The sequence below is a fragment of the Pyrgilauda ruficollis genome, unplaced genomic scaffold, assembly GCF_017590135.1.
Source record: "Pyrgilauda ruficollis isolate IOZ18807 unplaced genomic scaffold, ASM1759013v1 scaffold86, whole genome shotgun sequence".
Lineage (NCBI taxonomy): Eukaryota > Metazoa > Chordata > Aves > Passeriformes > Passeridae > Pyrgilauda > Pyrgilauda ruficollis.
Window position 1 is genome coordinate 623,563 of NW_024530599.1, and position 24,355 is coordinate 647,917.

The 24,355-nt window shown below is 37.9% G+C and overlaps 1 protein-coding gene across 1 annotated transcript in view; it reads left to right on the forward strand.

Moving 5' to 3' along the window:
* Window positions 1-731: 731 nt before the first annotated feature.
* GABRA1 (gamma-aminobutyric acid type A receptor subunit alpha1) overlaps window positions 732-24,355 on the forward strand; it is a 38,879-nt gene continuing 15,255 nt past the window's right edge. Inside the window, exons 1-6 of the mRNA XM_041487992.1 lie at window positions 732-903; window positions 3,176-3,263; window positions 6,960-7,072; window positions 16,637-16,704; window positions 21,369-21,589; window positions 23,173-23,255. Coding sequence (XP_041343926.1) covers window positions 3,190-3,263; window positions 6,960-7,072; window positions 16,637-16,704; window positions 21,369-21,589; window positions 23,173-23,255 — 559 coding nt within the window. The 5' untranslated portion in view covers window positions 732-903; window positions 3,176-3,189. The remainder of the gene's footprint in view (window positions 904-3,175; window positions 3,264-6,959; window positions 7,073-16,636; window positions 16,705-21,368; window positions 21,590-23,172; window positions 23,256-24,355) is intronic.

Sequence of the window (24,355 nt, forward strand, 5' to 3'; positions counted from 1 at the left end):
GCAGGGGCTGGCAGCCCCCGAGCACAGCCCTCGGCCGAGCCCCGGGACCGCGCCGGGCGAGCGCGGGACCTGCCGGCTAAAGGCTTGTGGAAGTGGGGGAGAGGCGCCTGCCCCTGCTGCTGATCTCCTACGGGGCTCGCCCAAAATGCGTGTTACCTGCGTTTAATTAGTATTGCACAGCATCTCTGTCCCCGTCTGCTTACACCGTGCTCTGCCGCCTGGTCCCTATAGGTACATGCAGTCTATAGGCACACGCGCGTAGTGCTGCATCCTCTACACTCCTGGCCAGCCTTCATTCATATTTACGCCGCGACTAAATATTCGATCAAAGGTTGAACGCTAACGCAGATCGGTTATATTTTTAATGTACGACCCTTAAAATAGACTGTTTTGTAAACTGCGAGTGTCTAAAGATGTTCAGCGCAGCCTCCCCCGGTCGCGCAGCCTCCCCCCCAGTAATAATAATGCTGCAGATTGTAGAAGGATTTGAGTCTGCAGCCAGAGAGAAAGGGATTAGGGCGAGAGCACTGGAAGTTAAATTGTGCTGCATATAAAAAATGGGCGGATTGGTCTCTAGATGAGAGCTTGGTACCACCTTCCTTTCTAAAATAAAATCTCTCTGGCATGAAGTCACAGCCTATTTCACATCCGGTTTACCCTGGGACGTATTACTACTGTCTTGGTAAAGAGAAAGCTTTTGTTGTATAGCGGCGGTCGGAATATTGGGAAGAGAAATTTGGGTGCTGAGCCCGGAGGAGCGGAGCAGCGGCGGCGATGGCCGAGGCGGAGTGAGCGGCGGAGCCGGAGCCGCGCAGCCTCCGCGCCGGCGGGCGGGCACCCGGCAGGGCAGCGCCGGGCAGCGGCGCCGCGGACCCGCGCCCGAGGGCTCCGCTGAGGGCTCCGGTAAGGGCGGCTGCTGGCTCGCACCCCCGGGCACACACGGGCACACGCGGGCACACACGGACACACGGACACACACGGACACACGCCCGCACCCCTCCGGGCGCTCCCGGCTGCGGGCACCGCGTCCAGGCGCGCGGGCGGCTCCTCTCCTCTCTGTCCGCAGGTACCGCCGGATCGGGGTGATTTTTTCCCTCTATCCCTCCAGCTTGAAAATCCGCAGCGATCGATGGGCATTGTCAATTATCTTATTTATTTATTTTTTGGCGCGGACTGATTTCCGCCGGTCCCTCGCAGAAGGGTTTTGGGTTTGGGTTTTTCCCTCCCGCGGGCGCGGTGGGAGGGGTGGATGCTCCGGGCCGGGGGATGCAAAGTTGAAATGCCGGGAGGAAAACAAGTCTCGATTTAAGCCTCCGAGAGGAGCAAATCTCTCACAGTGAGTCAAAATGCATCCAAATGCCCCTCTTTTACCCTCGATTTTGTTTTTAGCAGTCCCCCCCCCCCCCCCTTTTTTTTTTTTTTTTTTTTTTTTTTTTTTTTTTTTTTTTTTTTTTTTTTTCCCTTCCAGTGGGCGCTGCTGAAACGCTCCCAGAAGCGTGGCTCTTGCTCCCATTTTGAATGGGAGAACCGACGCTGGTTTCTCAGGCGGTGCGGGTAGGGGAGGCCGGGGCTGCCGGGCTTTAATACTCATTCAAAGCCTTAATTAACATTTGCTTTTTCCAGCTGCAAGAAACTTTCCTTCTTCGGGATTTATTGTGCCTGGATGGGTTTATCGAAGCAGGGGGTGGTGTTGGGAGAAGGGGAGCAAGCGTGGAGCTCAACAGATCAAAATAGTTCAGAATAATTTACTTTCCATTCTTCATCTCGAGGAGCCTTCTGCAAAGGCAGAAGTTGGCAGGACCGGGAGAAGGTGATTTTTGAAGCCACAGATGTTGTCTTTCCCTTTGTAAAGGGGCTGATTACGGGGCAAGTTAGGATGCAGTGTCGTCCCTGAAGATCTTTATCCACACTTTCCTGCCACAGCCAGCTCCTTCCTATCCAGTTAGATTAGCTCAGCCCCATCCAATGCATATCTGCCGATCATTTGGCTATAAATGCATTAATTATATCTCATTGCTTACATACTGCTTTGTAGCGCTATTTTATTGATTTAAATTGTCCCTGAGAGTGTGCACTGAATTGGGGGAGCTTTATTTAAAGCTATAATAACATTTCTGTGTACAGCGCTTCATTTTCTCAGGCATGCAAAAACCCCTCCAATTCACTGCTGGGGGAAAAGAGAGGCTTCGTATTTGTTAACCTTATTTATGTAATGAATCCTAAAAATCGACTGTATTCCAGCACACTTTAAATTGGTATGTAAAGGGACCTGCAACCTCTCCTGGGCAATTAGTTGAATCTGCAGCACTGATGCCACAAATATCAGCTAAGTTTTTACTTTATAGTTTATTAGAAAGCAGAAGAAACTTTCTGAGTTGTGTTACTTTTTACTCAAAGGTAAACTGAGAGTAACTCAATGAAGTCTGGAGAGCACAGGAGATGTTTGGAGAGGAGGAGAAGGCTGCTAATGCAGAATTCAGAGACTGGTAGGGATTTAGGAGATAGTGTGTAGGTTGTCAGCACATGGTTTCATTATGAATTGTGCCCTTTAGCCCTGAAGTGTGCCTATGTAGCAGCAGATCATAGAGTTAGAATCTGATCATTTTAGTCCTTTTCTGATGCTGCATTTCAGGAAAGAGGAGGATTGTTTTATGTCTAGAAGAAAGTTGCTTCCATCACATCAAAGCAGAGCAGTGGTTGTGAGGAAAGCACCACTCTTCTCAGTCACACTACCACACTCTGACACTTTCCCAGAGGTTTGGAAGGACTTGGGATGGTTCAAGTCAAACAAAAAAGACAATTACACTTGGTTATCTGGAGATGCAATGAAGGTACCTTGACACATTTTCAACCCGGGGGAAATTGAGTAAGAATTGCCACAGGGTTTGGGGACAGCAGCTCTTACTTGCAATTGTTTGCGCTAAAGTTCAAGAGTAATGCATAAAGAATACACCCTTAGCATGAAATAAACTCTATCCTTGGTCTGTGGGTCTAAAAGTAAAAGGTAACCAGGAGAGCAGCCAAGGCCATACACCCTTATTCAGAATGGCATCAGCTCTGCTGTTGTGAGGTCATTGCCTGACATCAAATTATTCTGCAGAAGTTTCCAATGTCAGATTTTTCCCCCTAATACCTGTTTTAATGTGGGGTATGTTAATGGTTATTTTCCTTCTAGTTCCAGAGTCCACCATGAAGAGATTCCTGGTGCTTTGTGACTGCCTCTGGGCCTGGAGCCTCCTCCTGAATGCACTGACTGAAAGAAGGTGGGGAGATATTTTTTAATGCACCAACATATTTTAGGAGACTTTAATTTAATGTAGCAGCATAAAACAAATACTGCATGGACTGCACTACCACTAAGTGTATTGGAGGAAGTTAATCCCTATTCAAGTCCCACCTAAATCTAAGTGAAGTTTAAAAGAAAACTACAATTTGTTTGCTTGAAACTTTTTTGTTCAATATAGTGAAGAGAATAAGCAAAAGCTTTCTGAAACAAATTGAAACTAATCTACCTCTTAAACACCTGTGCATTTTTTTCTATTCTTATATAATGACTACTCAGAAATACAAGTTTCTTCAGAGGGGGGAAAAAGTATAATAAAGGGTTATTTTGAATCTAATTTAAGTGCTTTCTGTAACTTTATTGTGCCTGCAAACAGAGGCATAATTTGACTTTGTCAGTCAGGACTGTGTGCTAACTTAGTAGTTGTATTGAAAATCTGAAGTAGACCTTCCTGCTGAAAGGAGACTGCTTGCATGAAGAAGAATTTATAAGCTCAAAGCCCATGACAGTTATGTTTGAAACACCATTCTGTACTGAGTATTTGTGGAATATTTGTTGAAATCATAATCTAAAAATAACATTAAGAATAATTTGTCATCATACAACACCTCATCAAACAACTAGTATCTTAACTATAGACTGTAAAGCAGTTTGGAGTATGCTTGAAGTGCTGCCTGCAATTCAGAATTCAGTGGAGACATTTAAGAAGACTCTCAGATGTATTTTTGTATTATAAAAAAACATTAATGTGCTTGTCAATGATGCTACCTAATGACCAGAAAGCAGTAGAATATTTTTATTGTCAATAGTGATCTCTAAAAGATCTATTTGTGCCTTGATCTACACAGTGTCTTCTTATGCATTCACAGTGCTAGAGGAACTTATTTTCTGACTGCCTTGAAGATTTTAAATTTGTGTGGAGTGGTAATGGGAAAGGTTCATCTGCACAAGCATTTCCTTAAAAAAAAATAAGAGTGGGTGATTCATATAACAGCTACTTTATAAAAAAAAATATTTTAGGAAAAAAAAAAACCCTTTTATTTTTATAATATATTAAGATTTGAAGTATTCCTGAAGTGCTTCATCTGACCTGGCTAGAGAATTTTGTGAAAACATCTTTATTCTATAGATATTTGCACATATATCTATGAACATACATTTATTGTAGCTGTAATGGGTGCATGTGCATTGTTAATGTGAGAATTAAAGCACATTGGACCAGAGTTTAAAAATCCAGTGGTGTGTCAGGAATATAATGACCTGTAGATGGAGTCCGTGCACAGTTTTTTATGAGACTGGGCTTTAATGTGAAAACACGATTGCATGCAGTAATTTTTTCTTCAAAATGTACACACCTTACACGAAGTAGATTTGGGTTTAAAGCCATTTCGTCATTGTCAGTTATCTTGCTTTCCCTCTGGAGTGCTGGTAATGCTTTGTGACAAAAAACAACTGATAAATTAGATAAAGTGTCTAATACAAAAAGACAGTCTTCCCACGCCACTCTTGTTGTCATGAAAAAGCCCTGCAATAGGACTATTTTAATATATGTGTTTTGAATGAAAAGTCACAATCCCTCTGCAGTTACAGTTCATTCCATATGAGCATAAATGCTCAGAATTTTCCTGTTGTGCCCACGTCAGTTAAACCTCACGGTGCTTTTACCTTGGCTAAGATGGTGGGAAGAACAGGTGAGGGCACTGACAAATGGGACTTCCACATGGGAGTGGGGCACAACTGCTCTGCCTCCAGCCCATCTTCCTGATGCCTCCTCACAAACATACTCATTTATTTATCATTAACGTTTCTGAAGAGGTTTTGTATCCTTTTTCCACCTTAATACTGATGACCTTCTGCTATCCTTGAGATATGTATGAAGAGCAGCTTTTTTCCTGACAATGAGTGTTAATATAAAATTTAATCCACTAAAGGTCCTGTGTTGAAATTCTGGGTAAGGTGTATGAGGAAAGATCCTTTAAAAGATAAAATGCTTGCTAAAGACAGCAGGATAACTTGTTCTTTGATAACATAGAGGAAGCATAAAAAATATTGTCTGTGACTTAAAATTCAATTGTAGACATGATCAATAAATATAAATCAACCCATTTTTTTATTAAATGAAGTTGTATGATATTGTTAGAAGAAATTCATACTACTTTTTTAAAAACTGTTAGGTATTTTGCCTTTTCATTAGAAATAATGATTTATATGCATTAAAATATCCCACCTTATGGAAATTAACAAAAAATTATTAAAACTTCTGTGGATGTCAGTCCTGAAACTGATTTAAATTTGTAGTGTTAAACCCTCAAACCTGTGCTGCAAAATAGACTTGGAAGCATTTCCAGGGTACCTGTGTACAGGGTATCCTTCCTCCCCTCTGTATTTGATCCAAGTGGAACACAAGCGTGGGATGCACAAAGGGTGTCTGACTGATGCAGCTCACAGAAAAAACATTTAATGTGTATTTTAACAGAACCTGATCCTTTTGTGTTACATTATATTCCTCCTGAGGGTTTTTGGTGGCTAGAGCCGAAAGGGCTGGCAGGGCACCAAGAGCCACGTACCCCAAACAGAAAACAGACTGACCAGTGGAGGAGTCACTTCTGTCGCTAGACCTGATCCTAAGGAAGTGTTTGGTGCTGCACTGTTTCCCCAGTTCAGTAGTAATGTGTGCAACAAAATGATGTTTTGGAAAGCAGCACTTTTGCTTTTATCCCTGATGACTCCACGTGTTTGTAATGGAAGTCTTCCCAGCACTGAATGAAAAACCGCTGCTGGGTTAGGATTTAAGACAAGTGTAATCTATGATTAAGGGAATCATCTGTGACAGGGTATTAGGTAAAGGTCTCAGATTTAAGAAAAAGGTTGATTCTGGTGTCATCTACAGCAGACAGAAACCATTAAGCCTAAGGATTTCATTCTGATTTGTATTGATGGAAGTAAGATTTTGGTAGCTGAGTTCAAAGAGCTTTATTTTTATCCTTCTTCAAGTAAAATTTCAGGACCTTTGACTGAGTTAGAGATATACACAGGGATCTATAAGGGAAGCTTTATAGACACAAGAGATTTTCATATCAACAGATGGTTTTGTTACGTATTTGAAAGGCAAAGATGGAGATATTTCTCCAAATCTAACTGCTACAGGAAAATGGGAAATAAAGCAAAATTACATATTAATCTATGAAAATGTACACTCAATCTACTTCTGTATTGAAAAAGAAGAAATATCTATTTTTGTCAGTACGTGTCAGTGTTCGAAATTATTGTATTATTGCTTTGTATGCAAACCGTTTATAGCTATTATGAATTAAATAAATATAGCTATTATGAATTAAACACATTACTCTTTGTTGACAAATGAGCATTTTCCTGAGGAAAACACATATTAGCACATTATAAACATTAAGGAGTAATGAGAGAAATATTAAGGAACTGGCATTCTGCGTGCTCACCATTTATGGAGAGGCACTGAATTTTTAAGATTTTAAAATCTTACAATGGAAGGAGAAAATATAAACATGCAAAAACTTAACAGATGACTACAATCTTGTTATACAGAGGAGGTTATGTGACCATAAACCAGTATGAGCGAGATTAAACGGATTTTAGAATTACTTTTTTCTGAGGTTATTGGTGGATTACTGTTTTTAGTGTTAACTGTTGTCTATTTCAGCTATGGACAAACCTCATCACAAGATGAACTTAAAGACAACACCACAGTGTTCACCAGAATATTGGATCGTCTTCTGGACGGCTACGACAATCGCTTGAGACCAGGACTGGGAGGTGTGTTGTATTATGATTTTCAATGTTACATGCTAGATAAAAAGTCAGTTAAAACATTATCATTTTTTCCCCATAATATACTCATTTGGATTCTGTATATATATAAATATACACTTAAAGTTATGCTGATATGTAGCTTTTTTTTTCCCAAAAGCCATGTCTTCCCTGTCTTTAGCATACTTGGTTTTCTCAGACTTATACCCAAAAGAAGAAGAAAATGGTTCACAATTCAAGAAGACCTCTGAATGGGTAATGAAACTTTGAATGTATAAAGAATAGAAGGTAAAAGAATACAACCTGTGACCTGACAAATGACAAGCTGATGAATGAGGCCTAAATAGGCCTCATATATTTATGACTATTTTCATGAGGATTTGTTTTTTTAAAGTGAAAGTATCAATCTATCCTAGTAGACTGTCTCAGAGCAATTTTTAAGATCATTTTTTCTACTTAGATATGTAAGGATTTGTTTCTTCAACATTTTTTCTTCACAGTTTGATAAAAATGTCTTCTGCTCTCAGTGCTGAATCCAGAGAAAGGCGTAAAACCACATAGCAATTATGTCTTTATAAAAACATTGTTACAAAACCTCGTCTTCATCAACATCTCTGTGTTCACTCATTGATTTGTTCTACTGTGACATCGTCCCAAAATGGGGTCTTAAAAGCTTACTGCTCACAAACATAGAGATTCTAAATGGACAAGCACAAATCTATTATTTCCAGTGCATGGAAAGGTTGGCTTTACTTCTTTCAGACATTTTTTTTCTTTTTTTCTTTTGGACTCTTCAGATAAAATAAAACAGAGTAACCCACCCCACAAAATACAGTTCAGACTGATTTCCTATACTCACTCTCAGAAGAACTGCAATATAAGGGGCTATTACATTAAGAATTCTTCTATCGTCTCCTGTGGATGAAATGGAAGGTAATTAAGTGTAAGGTTATTCTGTGGTTGGAGGCTACCATCCTGCAACTGCTCTTGAATTGTGAGCCAGGCTCTTCAATAAATTGACTTCACTGATTTTGAGGAATGGCTAAAGATAAAATTCTGTTTGAAAAGTATTAATTAACACATTTAAAAATGTCTTGGTCTATAAATCTTTGTGTGCAATGTCAGGTAACAGACAACAAAATAAGAGTAATTTTTTACTTTTATCTACCGGTATTATTGCCTGCTTTCTTGTGAACCCTTGACCTAGGGTAGATAAATGTTCCTTTATTCTTTGTTTAATGGAACTGTAGAGTTCAGTCAGCTACTCTATCACAGTAGGCAATAAATAAATGAGACTCTGTAAACTGAGTCTGGTACATGTCTACAAGAAAAATCTGAGCATATGATGATTTCTTGTATGGGTTTTATAGCTATTATGACTTTTTTAAAAAAAGATACTAGAAGGGAAAACAGAGGGAGAAAGGAGGGGAAGGATTTTCTCTCACTCTCTGGTTTGCAGTGTAGAGAACTAAGCATATCAGTATCAACTCCTACGTCTGTGTCTTCATATATATGTTTCTGAATGCAGACTTTAAAGGTGTCTCATGAAAGAATCATCTGGTCCAGTTGAAACTTACTCCTAACAGAAAGGAAATTAATCTCTTCACAAAGTTAAATGGCAATCTGTATGGCTTTTGAAAGCAACAATGCGTGATGGGAAATATGGGGTGGAGGGAAGGATTGGAGTAGATTCTCTAACTAAGGGTTCGAGAAATTTAAATAATCTTTGCATTCTTCCTGTTTTGAGTTGTGTTGCCTGTTCCTGCTTGTAACCAAGAACCTTGAATTTCCAATTTTCCTTCTGCACAGGATACTATATTTTCATGGTGTCAGTTCAGCAAATTTCTCCTTATGTTTGTCAGCTTTGAACACTAGAAATAAGAGTACCATGGCTTTAAAAAAATACCAAACATCTGATTAAATTGTAAGAAGTAATTTAATATTTGAAATCAAGTATAGTATGAAGCAGATGTACTCTTTTGACTATTGAATAAGGCATTATTGAAAAGATATAGATTTCAAAAACTAGGGACAAATACCTAGGCTGATGCTTTCAGTCCTGGTAGCAACTTATAATAAAGGGTGTGCTCAGGAATTTGGAAATTCACATCTTCAAAACCTTCTTCCTAAGGTATCTAAATCTGAGTGAAGCACCTCAGGATGACTCAATTTTGACAGCTAAGTTAGATTCTCGGTATAGTGGGGAAATGTATTCTGAAATGTTCCATGCATAAAAATATCCAGTGACAAATCTAAATCAATATATAAAATATAGCATGGGTTTTGGAGTTAGAAGTTCAGTAGCCTTCCATCATAGCATGATTTGATACTGCAAATTTTAAAATGAGTGGAAAAAGAGTAGTTTCATTTTTCTTCCCAACATCAATGATGGCTTCTTGTTAAATATTTTGATCAGTACACAATTTTTATCCACTCTGAAGCAAAAGTTAAGAAATCTACCAATGTTACAATATTTTTAGATACATAGAATTAGCTCTAAAACTCATTCCTTCTATTTTAGCTGTGTGTCAGCTATTGGAGAATTTAAGAGGCCAGAGACCCTCCTTACATGTTACGTTGATAAATTTCATGCTGTTAGGCACAGTGTACATCTGTGTATAACTGAGTGCATTATAGCACTCTTCCAATCATCCAAAGCTGTCTATAATATTCTTTCTATACCTTCTGAGAAGCAGCAGCTGAGGTAAAACAATGCCTGGTGCAGTTACTTTGTCTTACAGAAAAGGGCACGTTGCAGAAAACTCTGGTTATCCCAGTACGACCTCTCCTCCTGTAGTGCAGGTTTTCAAATCTGTACACCTACAGAAACCTAATTGTGTGCATGAACAGAAACAGAAAAGAGACCAATTTCTCTCTTTCTCACCTATGGAATAAAAAGTAGATGATAGTTCCTTCAGTAAGGTTATTTGTATTTCCTTCTTTGCCATTATGTGTATGTATGAAGAATTCAGTGATGAAAAGCTATCTTTAAAAATTGTGAAAGGGGTTTGATCTTGATCTTGGCTCTACTTATTTAGAAAAGTAAATTCATCCTTTTTGAAATAAACACCATGATATTTTTCAATCCCAAGTTTGCAAACATCCTGTTGGTGTGGTGAACAGTATTACTGTTTGGTAGAAGTGTTCTGGTGCAGCCAGTGAGGCACCATGAAGCCAAGAACAACCTTCTGGAGAAATCTCATTACAAAGATTCATTGTGGAGCTATTCTGTGTATTCATGGGAAAGCCAGGGTAAAAGGTGGAGCATTAAGATAACAAAAAATTTAGAGGTGTTGAATTTTGAGTCACTCTTTGAGCATGCATAGAGTAAGTACTAGATTACAATTAACTCTGCCCTTGCCTTTTTTTGCATCTTCTTTTGAGGTATAACTTCAAAAGGAAAACTAGAAGTTATATCTGCTCCATAAAGAGTATGGGAATGGAAATTATCATCAGATAACCCAAGAAGGCCATATGTGAAGTTAAATGAGAACCTCTGAGCAGTTTGCCATTAAACAAGAGGGAAAGAAAGAAAGAATTATTTCTCATAACCAGAATATTATACAGTGGAGTTGATGACCCACAGGGAAAAATTAAAGTGATTGACTATGCTTGTTATTCAAAAAATGGCATCGTTGATAAAATTAATCTGATTATTTTTTAAAAGAGCATGCAACACCATGTTATGCATTAGCACATTTGCACTCCTTATCAATAATTATTGATATAAATTATGTTATTTATTTGTTTTGCCTCCTTCATATGTGGGCTTAGTCATTTAGGCAGGCACTGCTAGGAAATAGCATCTGTTGTACCCATCCATAAACATGAAAAAATAGTTACATTTAGTTATTTATGCATGGAAAATAGAACTTCCAAAATGAATGTAAAAATGTTGCAAATGATACTAGAGGACACCTATTGACTCTATGAGAGGATAATCATTTACAAAAAGCAAGGAGGAGGATTTGCAGAGAGTAACATTGAAGCTGAGAAGAGGAACTCATGCCAGACATTAGGGGGAAAAAAAACCCAAGGGAAGTCATTGAGGTAATGGCATAATTGTCTGTGGAAACTACCTGGACTGTAGAACTAGAGGTGATCAAAAATGGCCTAAATAATAAAGATGCTTATCTCTATTCAAATAGACAGTCCAGAAACAACCAAAGGATCAAACAGAAATAAGAAACAAAATTCACTTCAGTGTGTAGTGATCTCTCCTAGTAATACACTGTATCTAGAGTCAGAGTTAAAAAAATTGAAGAACAATGAAAAAGGGTGGAAAAAATAAGTTCCTCAGGTAAATTGAGGAATGAAATGCCATGCCCTTTTGTTCAGGGTTGTCTTCATGAGGGGCATAGAGATGATCCCACAGCAAGTTTGCAGCACCACAGTGGAGACAGGGAAGACTTGCTTAGAGCAGGTTTATTTGGTGATGAGATTCATTAACATGAAATCAGGGGCAGCTACAGATTTTCTAAGACTTTCACCATTTTCATCTCATCTGCCTAAAACTAAAGGATACCACATGCTCTGGGCCCTTTTAAATCAGAATAAAGGTAAATGTAGGTTATCCCTTTGAAAGGGATTTTGTAGTAGAAAGGTTAATACAGAACAAACAACAGCGGGTTTGATTTGACAGATCAGAATCTTCCTGAATTAAATTTGGTTTTACTGTTGTGTTGAATGCTCAGTAGGTCACCTCAAGCAGATTTTCAGCCTTGAGTATTGAACAGAATTATACTTATTTTATGCTGTCAGTAAAAGGTATTTGTTGATGTCTCCTGTGTGATGTTTATCAAGATTGAGTGGGACTGTCCTTAAGTGGAACATCAGTCAATCTCAGCCAATTCATTACTTCCAGGGAGTGGAAGGGTTGGGGAAATGAACCTCACAATATTATGTGAATTAGATTTTAAGTTTCAGTTGTATGAGAACATTTATATATAAACATATAAATTTCCTCTTGGTTATTGAAGTCCCAATGGAAATTGTTGGATTTAACATATCTGTGCTAATATAAAGTTTAGGGAAAATAAGGGTTGTGTTTGTATGCATAATAAAAAGTTAAACTTAAATTATTCTACCCTAAATGAAAAGACCTCACCCCTACACATTATTCTGTAAGTAAAGAAGGACCAGGTGTTACACTTTGTAAAATTGAAGGGGCTGATTTTGATCTTTTTTTCCACTCTGTAGGCACCAGATTAATGTAAAGACAATTGTAAAAAGCCTTAGAAAATCCTACAAAAATAGATTTAATACAAGAGTGGGTAGATAGGTAGGATGTGAGCAGCTTTGAGCTGTTAATTGGCACATGCAGGTCCAGGTAATCTCACACAGACTGCAGTGGCTGGTCACAGGACAGCCCACCCTTCTCCCTTTTGGTCTCTAACTAATGCAACAGCACAAAATTCCTATGAGTGCATTTGTTGTGGTTCTTCAACCAAAATACCTCACAGGACACAGCTGGGCTGATTAGTCTAAGTGTACGCTGCACAGGTATCACAGTTCCTTTCATTCAAAGCCAGAGGAAATGTCTCCTCCATATTAATAATTATAGCACAGACAGACATGAGACATGCAGAAAGAACAAGTGCATTACCAAAAAATAGAATTAACTTAAACCACCAAAATGTGCAATTCAAATAAACCTTGTGCTCAAATACTGGCAGATCATAAAGGGAAATATTTCCTGTATGGTCTCTTCTGATAAATAGGCTTATTTCCTGCTGTTAAAATAAATCTGTATTTCTTATTTTGTTCTCAATTTATAATCCAGTCACAATTCTAGCAATAATGAGATCCCTGGGAGTTTAAATCAAAATATTTATTGTTACTAATTTGGAGTTTACGCTAGTCTAGCATCATTAGAAAAATACAGTATTTGTAAACAGTAAAATTACAGTAGTTGAGGTTGACTGGTGCTTTCGTAGCTGTACCTGGATCAGTTGCCCAAAGCTGTGTTCCACAGTGTCTGGGTGTGGTGCTCAGTTGCTTTTTTGCTGCTCAGTAACTACTTGGACCCTGTGATTGCCTTATAGTCAAACCAGTAAGTCATTATTAATTTCCTTAGGGTTTTTTAGTGAAATTGTTACATGTTATACAGATATCCTTACATTACTTACTCCTGGTTCATGAGATAGATGTCATAGTCAAGAGACACAGTTATGCATCTTTAGAGCTGCTGGATTTCTCTTCAGCAATCCAGTCAGCTCCTGACCCGAGCCTGGTTTGGTCAATGACTAAGACTTTTCTCCAGTTCTCAGGGATATTGTGAAGGTTTTGAATACTGCTCAGGATTTGTGGTTCCTGAAAAAAGCATTCTGAGCATTTGAAGCAAAATTTAAGCCTTCCCATGGTAATCAAGATGCAAATTGAACATGGGTAACCTTGATTCTAAATATATGTAGCTCAACTGTATTAGTAAACACATGTCCTGTGCAGGGGTGACTCACAACTTCTGAAGCACTTAACTAAGTACAGCTGAATCATCTAATTAGTGAAACAGTAAACAAAAATTTCAAAACTTCCATATGGCTTTGGAGCGAGTAATCTTTCTGTTTTGATACACACTTTTTCATTGGTCTTGAAAGTGAGGCACACACCAAAGAAAAAAAAAATTGGCAGTCTGTACATTGGTTTATCTGTATTTGAGGGGATTAGGTGCACTGCAAAAGTGTAATCAGTGTGAAGATAACATAATCTCTTCTGAGTTCACAATCTGAATTTTCTAATTTTCATGTGATTTATGTGCCACTTAAATGATATTCAACATTATACATAAATTAAAAAATATCACTTATTTTTCCCTCCCTTGGAAATCTTCCTTCTTAGTGCAAAAGTCTTAAGTTTCCATTTTGTGTCCTCAAGTGGTTTCCTTAAGCCTCAGCCTCTCTTCCCTGACTACACGTCTCCCAAAGCCAGAATTGAGGATAGCACACCACGACATATGCTGCTGATTCAAAGAGCATATTCTGTGTTTGTGCAGACAAGCCAGCTGAGTTATATTAAATAGAACCTTGCTCAGAGCTGGGAGCCTTAAGGGACTCGCCATCCTTCTGTGTTTGAAGAGCTTCTAGAATCTTCTCTCTCCCAAAGTGCCTCAGAGGAAAGAGGACAAGAGGGGTGAGGAGCAAGTATGAAAGCTCTTTAAAAGCCATTTGAGATTCACTTTTCAGTATGTAAAATGCTGATAGATTTCAGGATGGTATCAGTTTCTCAGTCTTAAGGAAAGGTGATTGGGTAGCTGGAGTGAATTCAGCAGTGTTTTACTGGAGCCTGTGGAACCTCCCTGTCCTTTTCCTGCCCTCTGTTTCCTACATGACCACAGCCTCTTGAACTTCTGTGACAGTGATGGGCTGAAGGACAGAATCCTTTCCTCCCAAGCCAAGTAATTTCTGAGCAACCAATGCCTCTTTCAGTTCCAGAAAGTCAAATTCTCACCACAAGCTTCTTTAAGTCCAGAGACAATCAGATATCAAGAAAATACTGAAATTTAAGTAAATTGAAAAGTTTGTAAATAACTAGGAGGTCACATATTGATTCAACTATGGACACCTAAGGAGGAAATTTCACCTATGCAGTGCTTTTCTCAGTAGTCACTGTATTTTGTACACGTCTCAGTCACAGATATAAAGAATAAAAATAATATTAAGCAGTTCAGCCACACCACAGTATTTTACTTTTCTTAATTTTGAAAAATACATTGGAAATGTCACCATTTTAATGAGTCCTGAAGATTACTTTTGATGCCACCCAATTTTTGCATTAATTTATTAACAGAATATGGTTCATCATCTGCATTTCTAGACCAACTATAGAATCAAATCTAATATTACTTTTTGATTTTTACTGTCTCATAAAAGGACATATTTTGTTGTATCTATACTAGATATTTATAGAAAACTGTTTCCATTTTTATATCTTTAGAAATTGCACACTTTTTTTTTAAATGAAAGTGAAAGACCTTCATTTTGGAGCACTGATTCTCGTTAGAACTTTTGCACAGATACAGAAATGTATATTGTATCTGGCTGCTTAATCCTGAATCTTTTTTTTATTTCCCTTCAGTCTGAATTTTCTTGTCAGATGGAACAAATTGTATATAAACAGTGCAAAGTCTTTTGAAATCAGATGGTTGTATTAAATTAGTGGGGGTTCATTAATTATTTTACAATATTTAAATAACATTATACAAATAGCTACACATATATTACTTAGTCTTAGGAAAATTTTTGCCTGCTGCATGTCTGCTTACTATACGTGTACTATAGTGCCTTCTTTAGGATTACTTTTAATATTCCAGATTGCTCAATTTCTTTGTTTTTTAAAGTTATTTCAGAAATGTTATCACTTGTTCCATGTTTGAAAGGTCTACCAAAGCCCCTATGCTGGCTTGTGGAGCACAATAGTAAATGTGTTCAGACTCACATCACAGACTTTGGGAAGCTGATGGGGTTAGCTGCACTCAACACTGCTTGGATTCCTGCCTCCAGGTGGTGTTACTCCCTGCAGCTATATTTAATTCAACAGGGTTATTGTGATATATGGCATCCTGGGTGAATATTTTGCTATGTGTGCCCTAGAGAACACCAGTGTGCTCAGAAGTGACTGGTCCTGTGTGTTTATGTAGAGGGAGAGGAAAGGAAGGGGGGAAGTTAAGCCTGGGTGTTTCTCGAAATGTTTTCTGCCAGTCCGTCTAGAGAAGTCAGATGTTTGATCTCTTTCTTGAGATCAACACCAATTAAAGCACCTCAAAGTACTTGTACCACTGAAATCACTAGTTTCTTCCAAAATGCCCGATGTCGTTGTGCCATGGAGCAAATGGACATCCTGGAAATCATGGAGGGGTTCAGCTTTATGATGCAGCATATGCATATAATCTGTGTTATATACATGTTACAGATTTCTGAAGTACTATTTGTACTAATCTATCATTTAGGCTTATGTGACTGAAGAACTTACTTTCTGAAAACATTTACACAGATGATTTCTGTAGCGAAGCTTAGCTGATATTTATTTGGAAATGTTTTAACTCCTTTTTGTCTGTTGAAGTAAAGCGTAATTTCTAACTCATACCAATAAAGTATATTCATGTTTGTATACACTGTAGAGTATTCTCTCTCTTTCTTCTGTGTTCTTGGTCTCAATGCAAAATACATAACTTGCAAGCCCAAGGTTAATTATTAGAGATCTTATTTTAGCTTGCCCAGAAACTGAGTACCCCATGAGATATTACAGTACTGTGTACAGTATTCAGCACTGGTTGCAGTGTCAGACAAGATTTATCAGTCAAAGAATGAAAATATTTCCACAACAGCAGAATTGTTTCCACTGCAGCTGCTGTACCTCAAAAAGTTCTCTGGCAAAACTGTAAAAAAAAACCCCATTGACAATATTGACTGTGAAATTACTTCTACAGTAAATTCTCAGGATTGTATTGCAGACCAATTTCAGAATGGCTAATCAAAGCCAATAATTTCTCTATTTATTGTGAAAATTGGTACTGGTTAGATCTAATGAAGGCTGTTTATAGACACTCACTGTCCTAATTTCCTGCTTCACCAGAGCGTGTAACTGAAGTGAAGACTGACATCTTCGTCACCAGTTTTGGGCCTGTTTCAGACCACGATATGGTAAGTGATGGCCTGAATTTCTACAGCACTCATCTTCTCTTGCCTTTTTAATTTGGAGGATAAAAGATCTATGCAATAACTTATTTACCCCTCTTAAGGCTGGGCTTTCTTTAAGCCCTTGATTTGAAAATGCCATCAGGTTTTATGTGCTACCGTTCCTGCTGCTGTGACTGCATTTAAGTGCCCTGAAATTAGAAGCCTCAGTGACTTTAATAACGTGTTTTAACAGACTTTATATTTGCTACATAATATATTATGAAATGCATTAGGGTTTGGATCCGTATTCTTCTGAGAGTGATTGCTTAGGTCCTTGCTGGCACATCACTGATCCAATTTGCCAAGAAAGATCATCATCTTAAAATGCAATTAACACTTATGCCTATGGTGTGACATCTGTACAGTCTAACCTGTATTTTTATATTAAAAGCTACTGATCAATGGAAAGTGACTTTCCTAGATCTTGGCTGCTAAAAAGAGAAGATTAATGAGAGAATTAGTGTCACTTCTTTATGGAATGAATATTAAAATCAAATTGCCAGATAACTGCAGGGAATGGAGATGTTCAGAAAACTGAATGAAGATGTTGTGAGCCCTGGTCTTAAGAGATACCAAGAGTTGTGTAGCAATATGGATAAGGTGCTTAAAATTTTCCATATAAATGAGGTTTGCACAAGTAGCTGTTGAGAGGGGTAAATCCTGGTCTGCAGCCACCCATGTCTGCTGGATGCTGTATGAGGATGAATGCTAGAAACATCCTCCTTAATCTAAATGAAGAAATGAAAGCAGTTCAAACTTGTGGCTGGCTACATTTAGCTAAACACACTTAGCAAAAGAAAGATTCAATGAAAAAAAGGAAAAAATAAGTAGAGGAAAGGGAACAGGTTCCATTTCTGACTACAAAATTGTCAGCTGCTTAATTTGAACTAAAAATGTAGCTAAGCCTTAAACACCAGGATATTACAGGTTTCTGACTACTCAAAACAATGTTAAGCAATAGAAAACCAGAAAAAGTAACTTTTACAAAACTGTTTCTTTTTCTAAGTGAACTTTATGAAAAGACATAATTTTTTAATTTCATGGAAAGCAGTACTTATAAAAGTACAGTTAAATTTATAAATGCCATGATACCCATACCATGTTGACTCCTGTTTTTCAGTCAGTTAAACAGGAGAAAGAATTCATCATCCTCTTAATAAAATGTGTGACCAAGAAACACAGAGGCAGGTGTTCATATATTTTGAAAACTAAAGGATTCACAGAAAAGTATTTAGTGTAAAACTCCTACTCACCTCCCATAAAAAGTAATGTGTGTGCAGCCCACTCATGTTAAACCTTTGCTTGAGGAACTAGGTGTGAAATCAGAGAGAGAAAGATAAATTGAAGGGTTTACCAGAACCCAGAGTTTATGTGAATTTCACTACACCATTTTGTGAATTCACATTTCTCTGAGCACAGACAGGTTGGTAGCAGACACCCTCAGTTGGGGCTCCCCTCATCCCCCATGTGCAGCCTGGACTGGGGGTGTGGGAGGTTTTTGGCAGGCAAGGGGAGGATGTGCTGTGCCTGAGCCTGGGCTGGGGCTGGCCAGGGGCTGCTCCAGCTCACCCTGAGTGTCAGGAAAGCACAGCCACGCTGAGCTGCCAGCACATCTCAGCCCTCAGCCTCTGTTTGCAGCATCCAGGGAGGCACTTGCACGGCTAAGTCAGGGTGCTCCTACCCACCCTCAATACACTCTTCTAAGAGCAGCATGGACATAAGCTCTTTTTCTATAAAGAGATTGTCTTGGCTTGTTCTTATACTTGTAAATAAAGTTAAATGGGAGAAAAGCATTTTTTTTTTAAATAATCTTTTTTGGAAGAACTTTGCAGGTTTTCAAGCATGCTCACGTGGTGGATTGAACTGAACAAGAGATACCTGGCTATTCTCATACAAACTGTCATTTTTGTGAAAATTTTTGATGTATATTATTTGGAATAAGAAGTGTTTCAAAATTAACTTTTTTAGAAAGACAGAATTTTTTTTCTAGTATACCTTCATTCCCAGTTTTTCTGTACAGTAAGCTTTTTGAGAATGATCTGTCTTGCTATCTTCCTGTACAGAACCTCATGTAGACCATAGAGTGGTCTACCATGGTCCCTGTGAATAAACAATCTCCAGGGAGAAGTATTAGAAGAGTAAACTAGAGAACATTTAAGTCAAAGAGTTATAAATATTCAAAACCATAAAATTTATTCAAAGTGCAAATAGAAATCTTCTTTTGTTAACCTGCATAGTGTGGAATGAAGAGTCTGCTGTGGAGAATTTATTCCAAATTCCACCTCACTCATATGTGTGCATATGGGCCACTGCTATTGTACATAGTCTAGAGAAAATCCTTCTGCTCCCTTGTTCTGTGTGCCGCTCTGCTGTAGAAAAAAGCCCTAATCAGAGCATCTGATGGCTCGGCCCTAAAGATCAGCTGTCTGTCAGGATTCGTTTGAGGAGAATTAATGTACATGCTTAAGTGGGTAGTGTAAGCTGAGAAGCTGAGATATCTCATCCAAAATTAATTCACTCTATATGGTGCGATAACCTGGGATAGGGAAAGATTCAGCCTGTGCCAGGCATGACCTGTCAGCTACTTTTTAATTGAATTTTATCTTATGCTGTCAGGACCCTTATCAAATCTTTCTGACTCCTCGTCCTTTTCCAGCAAATGAACCTTGTGTTTGTATGAAGTGAAAAACCAGACTCTCCTTTCTCAACCTGTACCACCTCCCACTCACCCCCTTTGCAGCTGAAAGAGAAAAAAGGAATGGCTTTCATGCTGAAATGATGTCACCTTCTGGGCATGTCTTTTACCTTTCCCACGTGTGTAGGAGGAAATTTTCTTAGTGCTAGTAAAACATGGAGGAAATCCAAAATTTTAATGATGGATACTGTCTCCTACACCTCCTTCTCTTCTACTCTACTGCACAGCTGGGACAGGATTTGGTCACAATTCAACCTAAGGCATGACCCAGCAAAATTCTGAAGCAAATAATTGGTTAAAAGTGCAAACTGCTTTCACAGAAGCTGAATAAACTCAGGCTTCAGCAGTTCACTGAGCAAGGGATTAAAAAAACAGAAATACAACAAAGTATGCACACAAATGATTCACAGGTCTGGGATATAAATAAAATTAAATTAAATTTAAAAATCTACCAAAAGAACCCAAAATTAGAACAACCCATGTAACTACATTTCTATGTCAAAAATGTATTCAGGCATTTCATACCCTAAAAGCAGGAAAAACACATCAGTAAGAATCACCAGTCTTCCTTGCTAATAGTTGTGCAAGGAATAAACAGCTCAAAATTGCTTATGTTGTATGGAGTGTTGGTGGTTGTTAAAATGAAAAACACAAATCTAAAGGAATTTGCTGTGGAGACATTTTGCATGCTCCTTCTAGAATGTTTCTGTTCACTGTCATGCTTGCCAGGTCAGCTCTATTCCTTATAGCTCTGTGTGCCTTCACACACAGGAGTTCTCTCTGTTCTAGGATTTGGTATCTCCATTTGCAGGGGATCTCAGCAAAGATTCCATTTCTCAGCCAAAAGAGTCCCATTCAGAGTAACTCAGAACACGTTTGGGTAACTGCTTTTGATGTTTATCAAAATATCAAAGATGAAAGGGGCAGGATAATCTCACACTGAACTTCCACATGAGGATGGAATTTTCCCCTGGGGAACGCTGTACTATGCTGCATTCACAGTTTTTCACATTTCCACCCCATCTATATTTTATGTATCGTTCCAGCGTATCATTCTTACTTTCACCCTCTTCCTCTTGGTTCCTGTTGCTTTGTCACAAATATTTCTTTCATTTCATGGTGGGTGTTGGTTATTCTGGTTGTCCCCATGCCACTGAGTCAGCTGCTGCTTCTCTCCCCCCGGCCCAGCCCCTGTGCAGTCACTCTGTCCCTCTTGGCCCAAAGGTGCCCGCAGCTCGTGCTCCTTGTAGCCCAACCATTCACCCAATGAACCATTGCACATCTCACCACTCAGACCATACAATTTCAGTCAACTGTGAACTTTCTGCAGGTTGATTACAGGTTTATGCTAACATAAACCTTTAGAGATATTTAGAACAGAAGGCTGTAGTAGGACCCTGCCTCACAAAGCTTATTTTACTCTGACACACATTTCCTGTGCCACACATACTGACCACCTCTCAGCAGCTTCAAATTACAGTTCTAGTGGGAATTATTTTTGAATTTTATATATATATATAAAATACATATTATGTATAATATATAATAATATATAATATAATAATATATAATACTATATATTTTATAATTATTATATATCATAGTATAATATATATTATAGTATAATATATATTATATAAAATTATATATATTGTATAATGAATTATTTTGTTTCAATTTTATTATATCTAACTCATGGGCAACTTTTGAAATATTTCCTGATGTTTATTGTTTATTGAGCACAGTAATGGTATTGTGTTTAATAACCAGCTTCAGGTACATTGTAAGTAATACAGAAAATAAACATTCTGATAATGAATAATTTCATTAACAGTCATCTTGCTTCTAGGGAATGGTAAGAACACACTTTTCAAGTTCCCTTATTGCAACATATGACATCATAAGTGTTTCCTTTTTTTCTGAATTGATGTAGGAATACACTATAGATGTATTTTTTCGCCAAAGCTGGAAAGATGAGAGATTAAAATTCAAAGGACCTATGACTGTTCTCCGATTAAATAATTTAATGGCCAGCAAAATTTGGACACCTGATACCTTTTTCCACAATGGAAAGAAGTCAGTGGCTCATAACATGACAATGCCAAATAAACTATTACGAATCACAGAGGATGGGACGTTGCTATACACAATGAGGTGAGCCCTAAAATATTACATCCTTCATTTAGTTTTACAATTTAACTTGTGAAAGCATATTTTCCAGATAGGAAACTGGTTCCTTTTCGAGTATAATTTGATTCCTGCTTAATAATTATTTTCACAATAGGCCTTGGGATGATGGGCAAACAGAGCTGTTTGCAGTGTTTATTTTTCCTCTCCTGCTGTGCTACCTCTACAGTCCCTGGATGCATCTTAATGCTTGATTTTAAAAAGATTCTTACAGTATTAGGAATCCATCAGTTTGCAGAGAATCTTGATATGGCATTGCTTTCAAGGAATCCATCAGCAAGTATAATAAAGCCTGAAAGTTTAGTATAATCTGTGCTCCTAAATTGTGTGCAAGGGTCTTTAATCTTTGGATCATATAGAAAGCAGATTCTGAGAACTAACAGATGCACACAGAATTCATTGACCATTCTTAATATTTCTTGTGCTTGGGATTATAAAGCATGACAGCATAAAAATAGACATTTATTTTTCCATTGATTAAAGCATTCAGAAAGTTAGGAGAAAAAATTATTTCTGTGCTGACAGCATTCATTGGAAATATATTATTCTCTTCATGGATAACTGAACTTTAGCTGTCCAGTTGTTAGAGGAGTTAAATAAATCCTTTTGAAATAATGATGATATACAGTAATGCAAACATTCTGGATTAAAAACCTACAAATTAAAAAATGAAAAAGAGGGTATGTTGTCTCTATAAAGCTGCACATCCCCCCTTTATGTCTCCCATGGAATCAAAACAAGGTATAAAGGGACTTTGTCTACTCCAAGCCAAGATGGATAACGTAGTGCATAGGTAAACACTGAGTTTTCTGTAAAAAAATTTAAAGACATTTTTAAAAGCAGTACAAGTGTTTGGAGAAAAAAAATTCTCCAGGCATTTGGGATGTTCAATTTATTGTGCAACATCTTTCAAGACTGGCTGGACTGAAGTAGAGTCATCTTGGCTGGTAGCTACACAAGTCCGTGTCGATTTTTCTTGTCTTTCTAAATGCTCAGCTGTTAGGGATTTAATCCACAGAAACACTATCTTGGCAGCACATTGTTCACATGTGTCTCTTCTTTTGATCATAACCATTCCTATTTCCTCACCTTTGCAAGTGCCTTAATGCAATCTTCAGCCTACTCTTCAAGTATTACTGTTCATTCTCTGCTGGTGTGTGGTATGTGACTGTTTCTAGTTCATTTAACCTCTTCTATTGAGAAACATGTTTGCACTCAAGCTGATAGCAATGAAATGATTTCAGCAAATGTCTGAGCATCCAGAGTGGGCCAATTTAATGATGGCAGCAAGGAAGCAATTGCAGTTGCTAATAGATTTTAATCCTCACACCAAATGAGAAGCCTGAGCATGCCTCTGATGGACCGTGAGGAAGGGCAGAGGGGCAGAGCAGTTGCACCCTGAGCCAGACAATTCAAGTCCTGTTGTAACCACTAATTAATCACATAACAGATACTGTGCTGTACTTATGCTATGTGTCTTAATAGAAGTCTATTTGCTATTTCTATGAAACTAGAATAAATGTGTCCTTTTGCTCATTAATCCATTATAGATTGACTGTGAGAGCAGAATGTCCAATGCATTTAGAAGACTTTCCTATGGATGCACATGCTTGCCCCTTGAAATTTGGAAGCTGTAAGTTTATTTTAAATGGAGGTTTCTCCCATTTTTAGGCATTTTTAGGCCACTTTAAAAGAGTATTTTGCAACCTAGAAAACCTCGAGGTTCTAATCTTGTGTATTTTTCACGTTTTTGTCAGGGTTGTATCTTTATTTTATAGATATATAATATAATGGACCTCATTTATGTCTCTTAAATATCCTACAATGTGATGCCTGGAGATTAACCAAAGATGAAAGTGACAGTGTTCTAAATATCTAGAAAAGTAGTTTGTCACATATTAAATGTTGTTAATCTTGTTGCTTTGTTTTGTCAAAACCCAATATCAGTCCTAAAGAAAAGCAATACATGCTATGGATAACTGAACTGGTTTAGGTGAAAACAGTTTTGCTACTGCAGTCTTGGTATGTTTAGATCAACATTTTTCCTAGCATTAGCAGATACTCATATACACTCATGGAACATTTTTGGAAGTGAAAAATCTCAGAAATCTCCAAATAGAGTCCTACACTTGCAGCATACATAGCCCTAGATGAGAGAACATACTGAACAAAGTCATTGAAATATAATTGAAATCAGAATAATTGAAACCAGTGCAACCACGGACAAAGCTTTTGATAAGTTGAGAATTTTCTCCAAAACTTCAGTGTGAATAGCAACCAGCCTGACACTTAACTAAACTTAGTATTTTTGGAAATAAAACATTGAGGAAAAAAAATGACGATCTAATTTACTCTAGTTTGTTTAACACAAACAAGGAAGTTAAAATACATGGAAGATGTAATAGTGTACAAATTGTTTCCTCAATGGCTACTTTTTTCTAACAGAGTAATGAGTCGTTTCGCTGGTAATGGTTACTTAGTGGCTTGATCAATTTTAGAAGTCAACAAAGAGAAAACCCAATTCATTCTTCACATGGTACCCAACAAGGTGATCATTTACTTTGGGCTGAATAGCTCTATGTTTGCAGTGAGACAGCACTGATGTTTTGTCTTTAAAGAGCTGCTGATCTCCTAGATGAGGCTTAGAGAACAAAAAGCTCATACAACCTTGGAGTATAACTGACAAGAATAATTTGCTCCTTGAATGTTAAGTTTTCTTAGAGAGCACTGAAA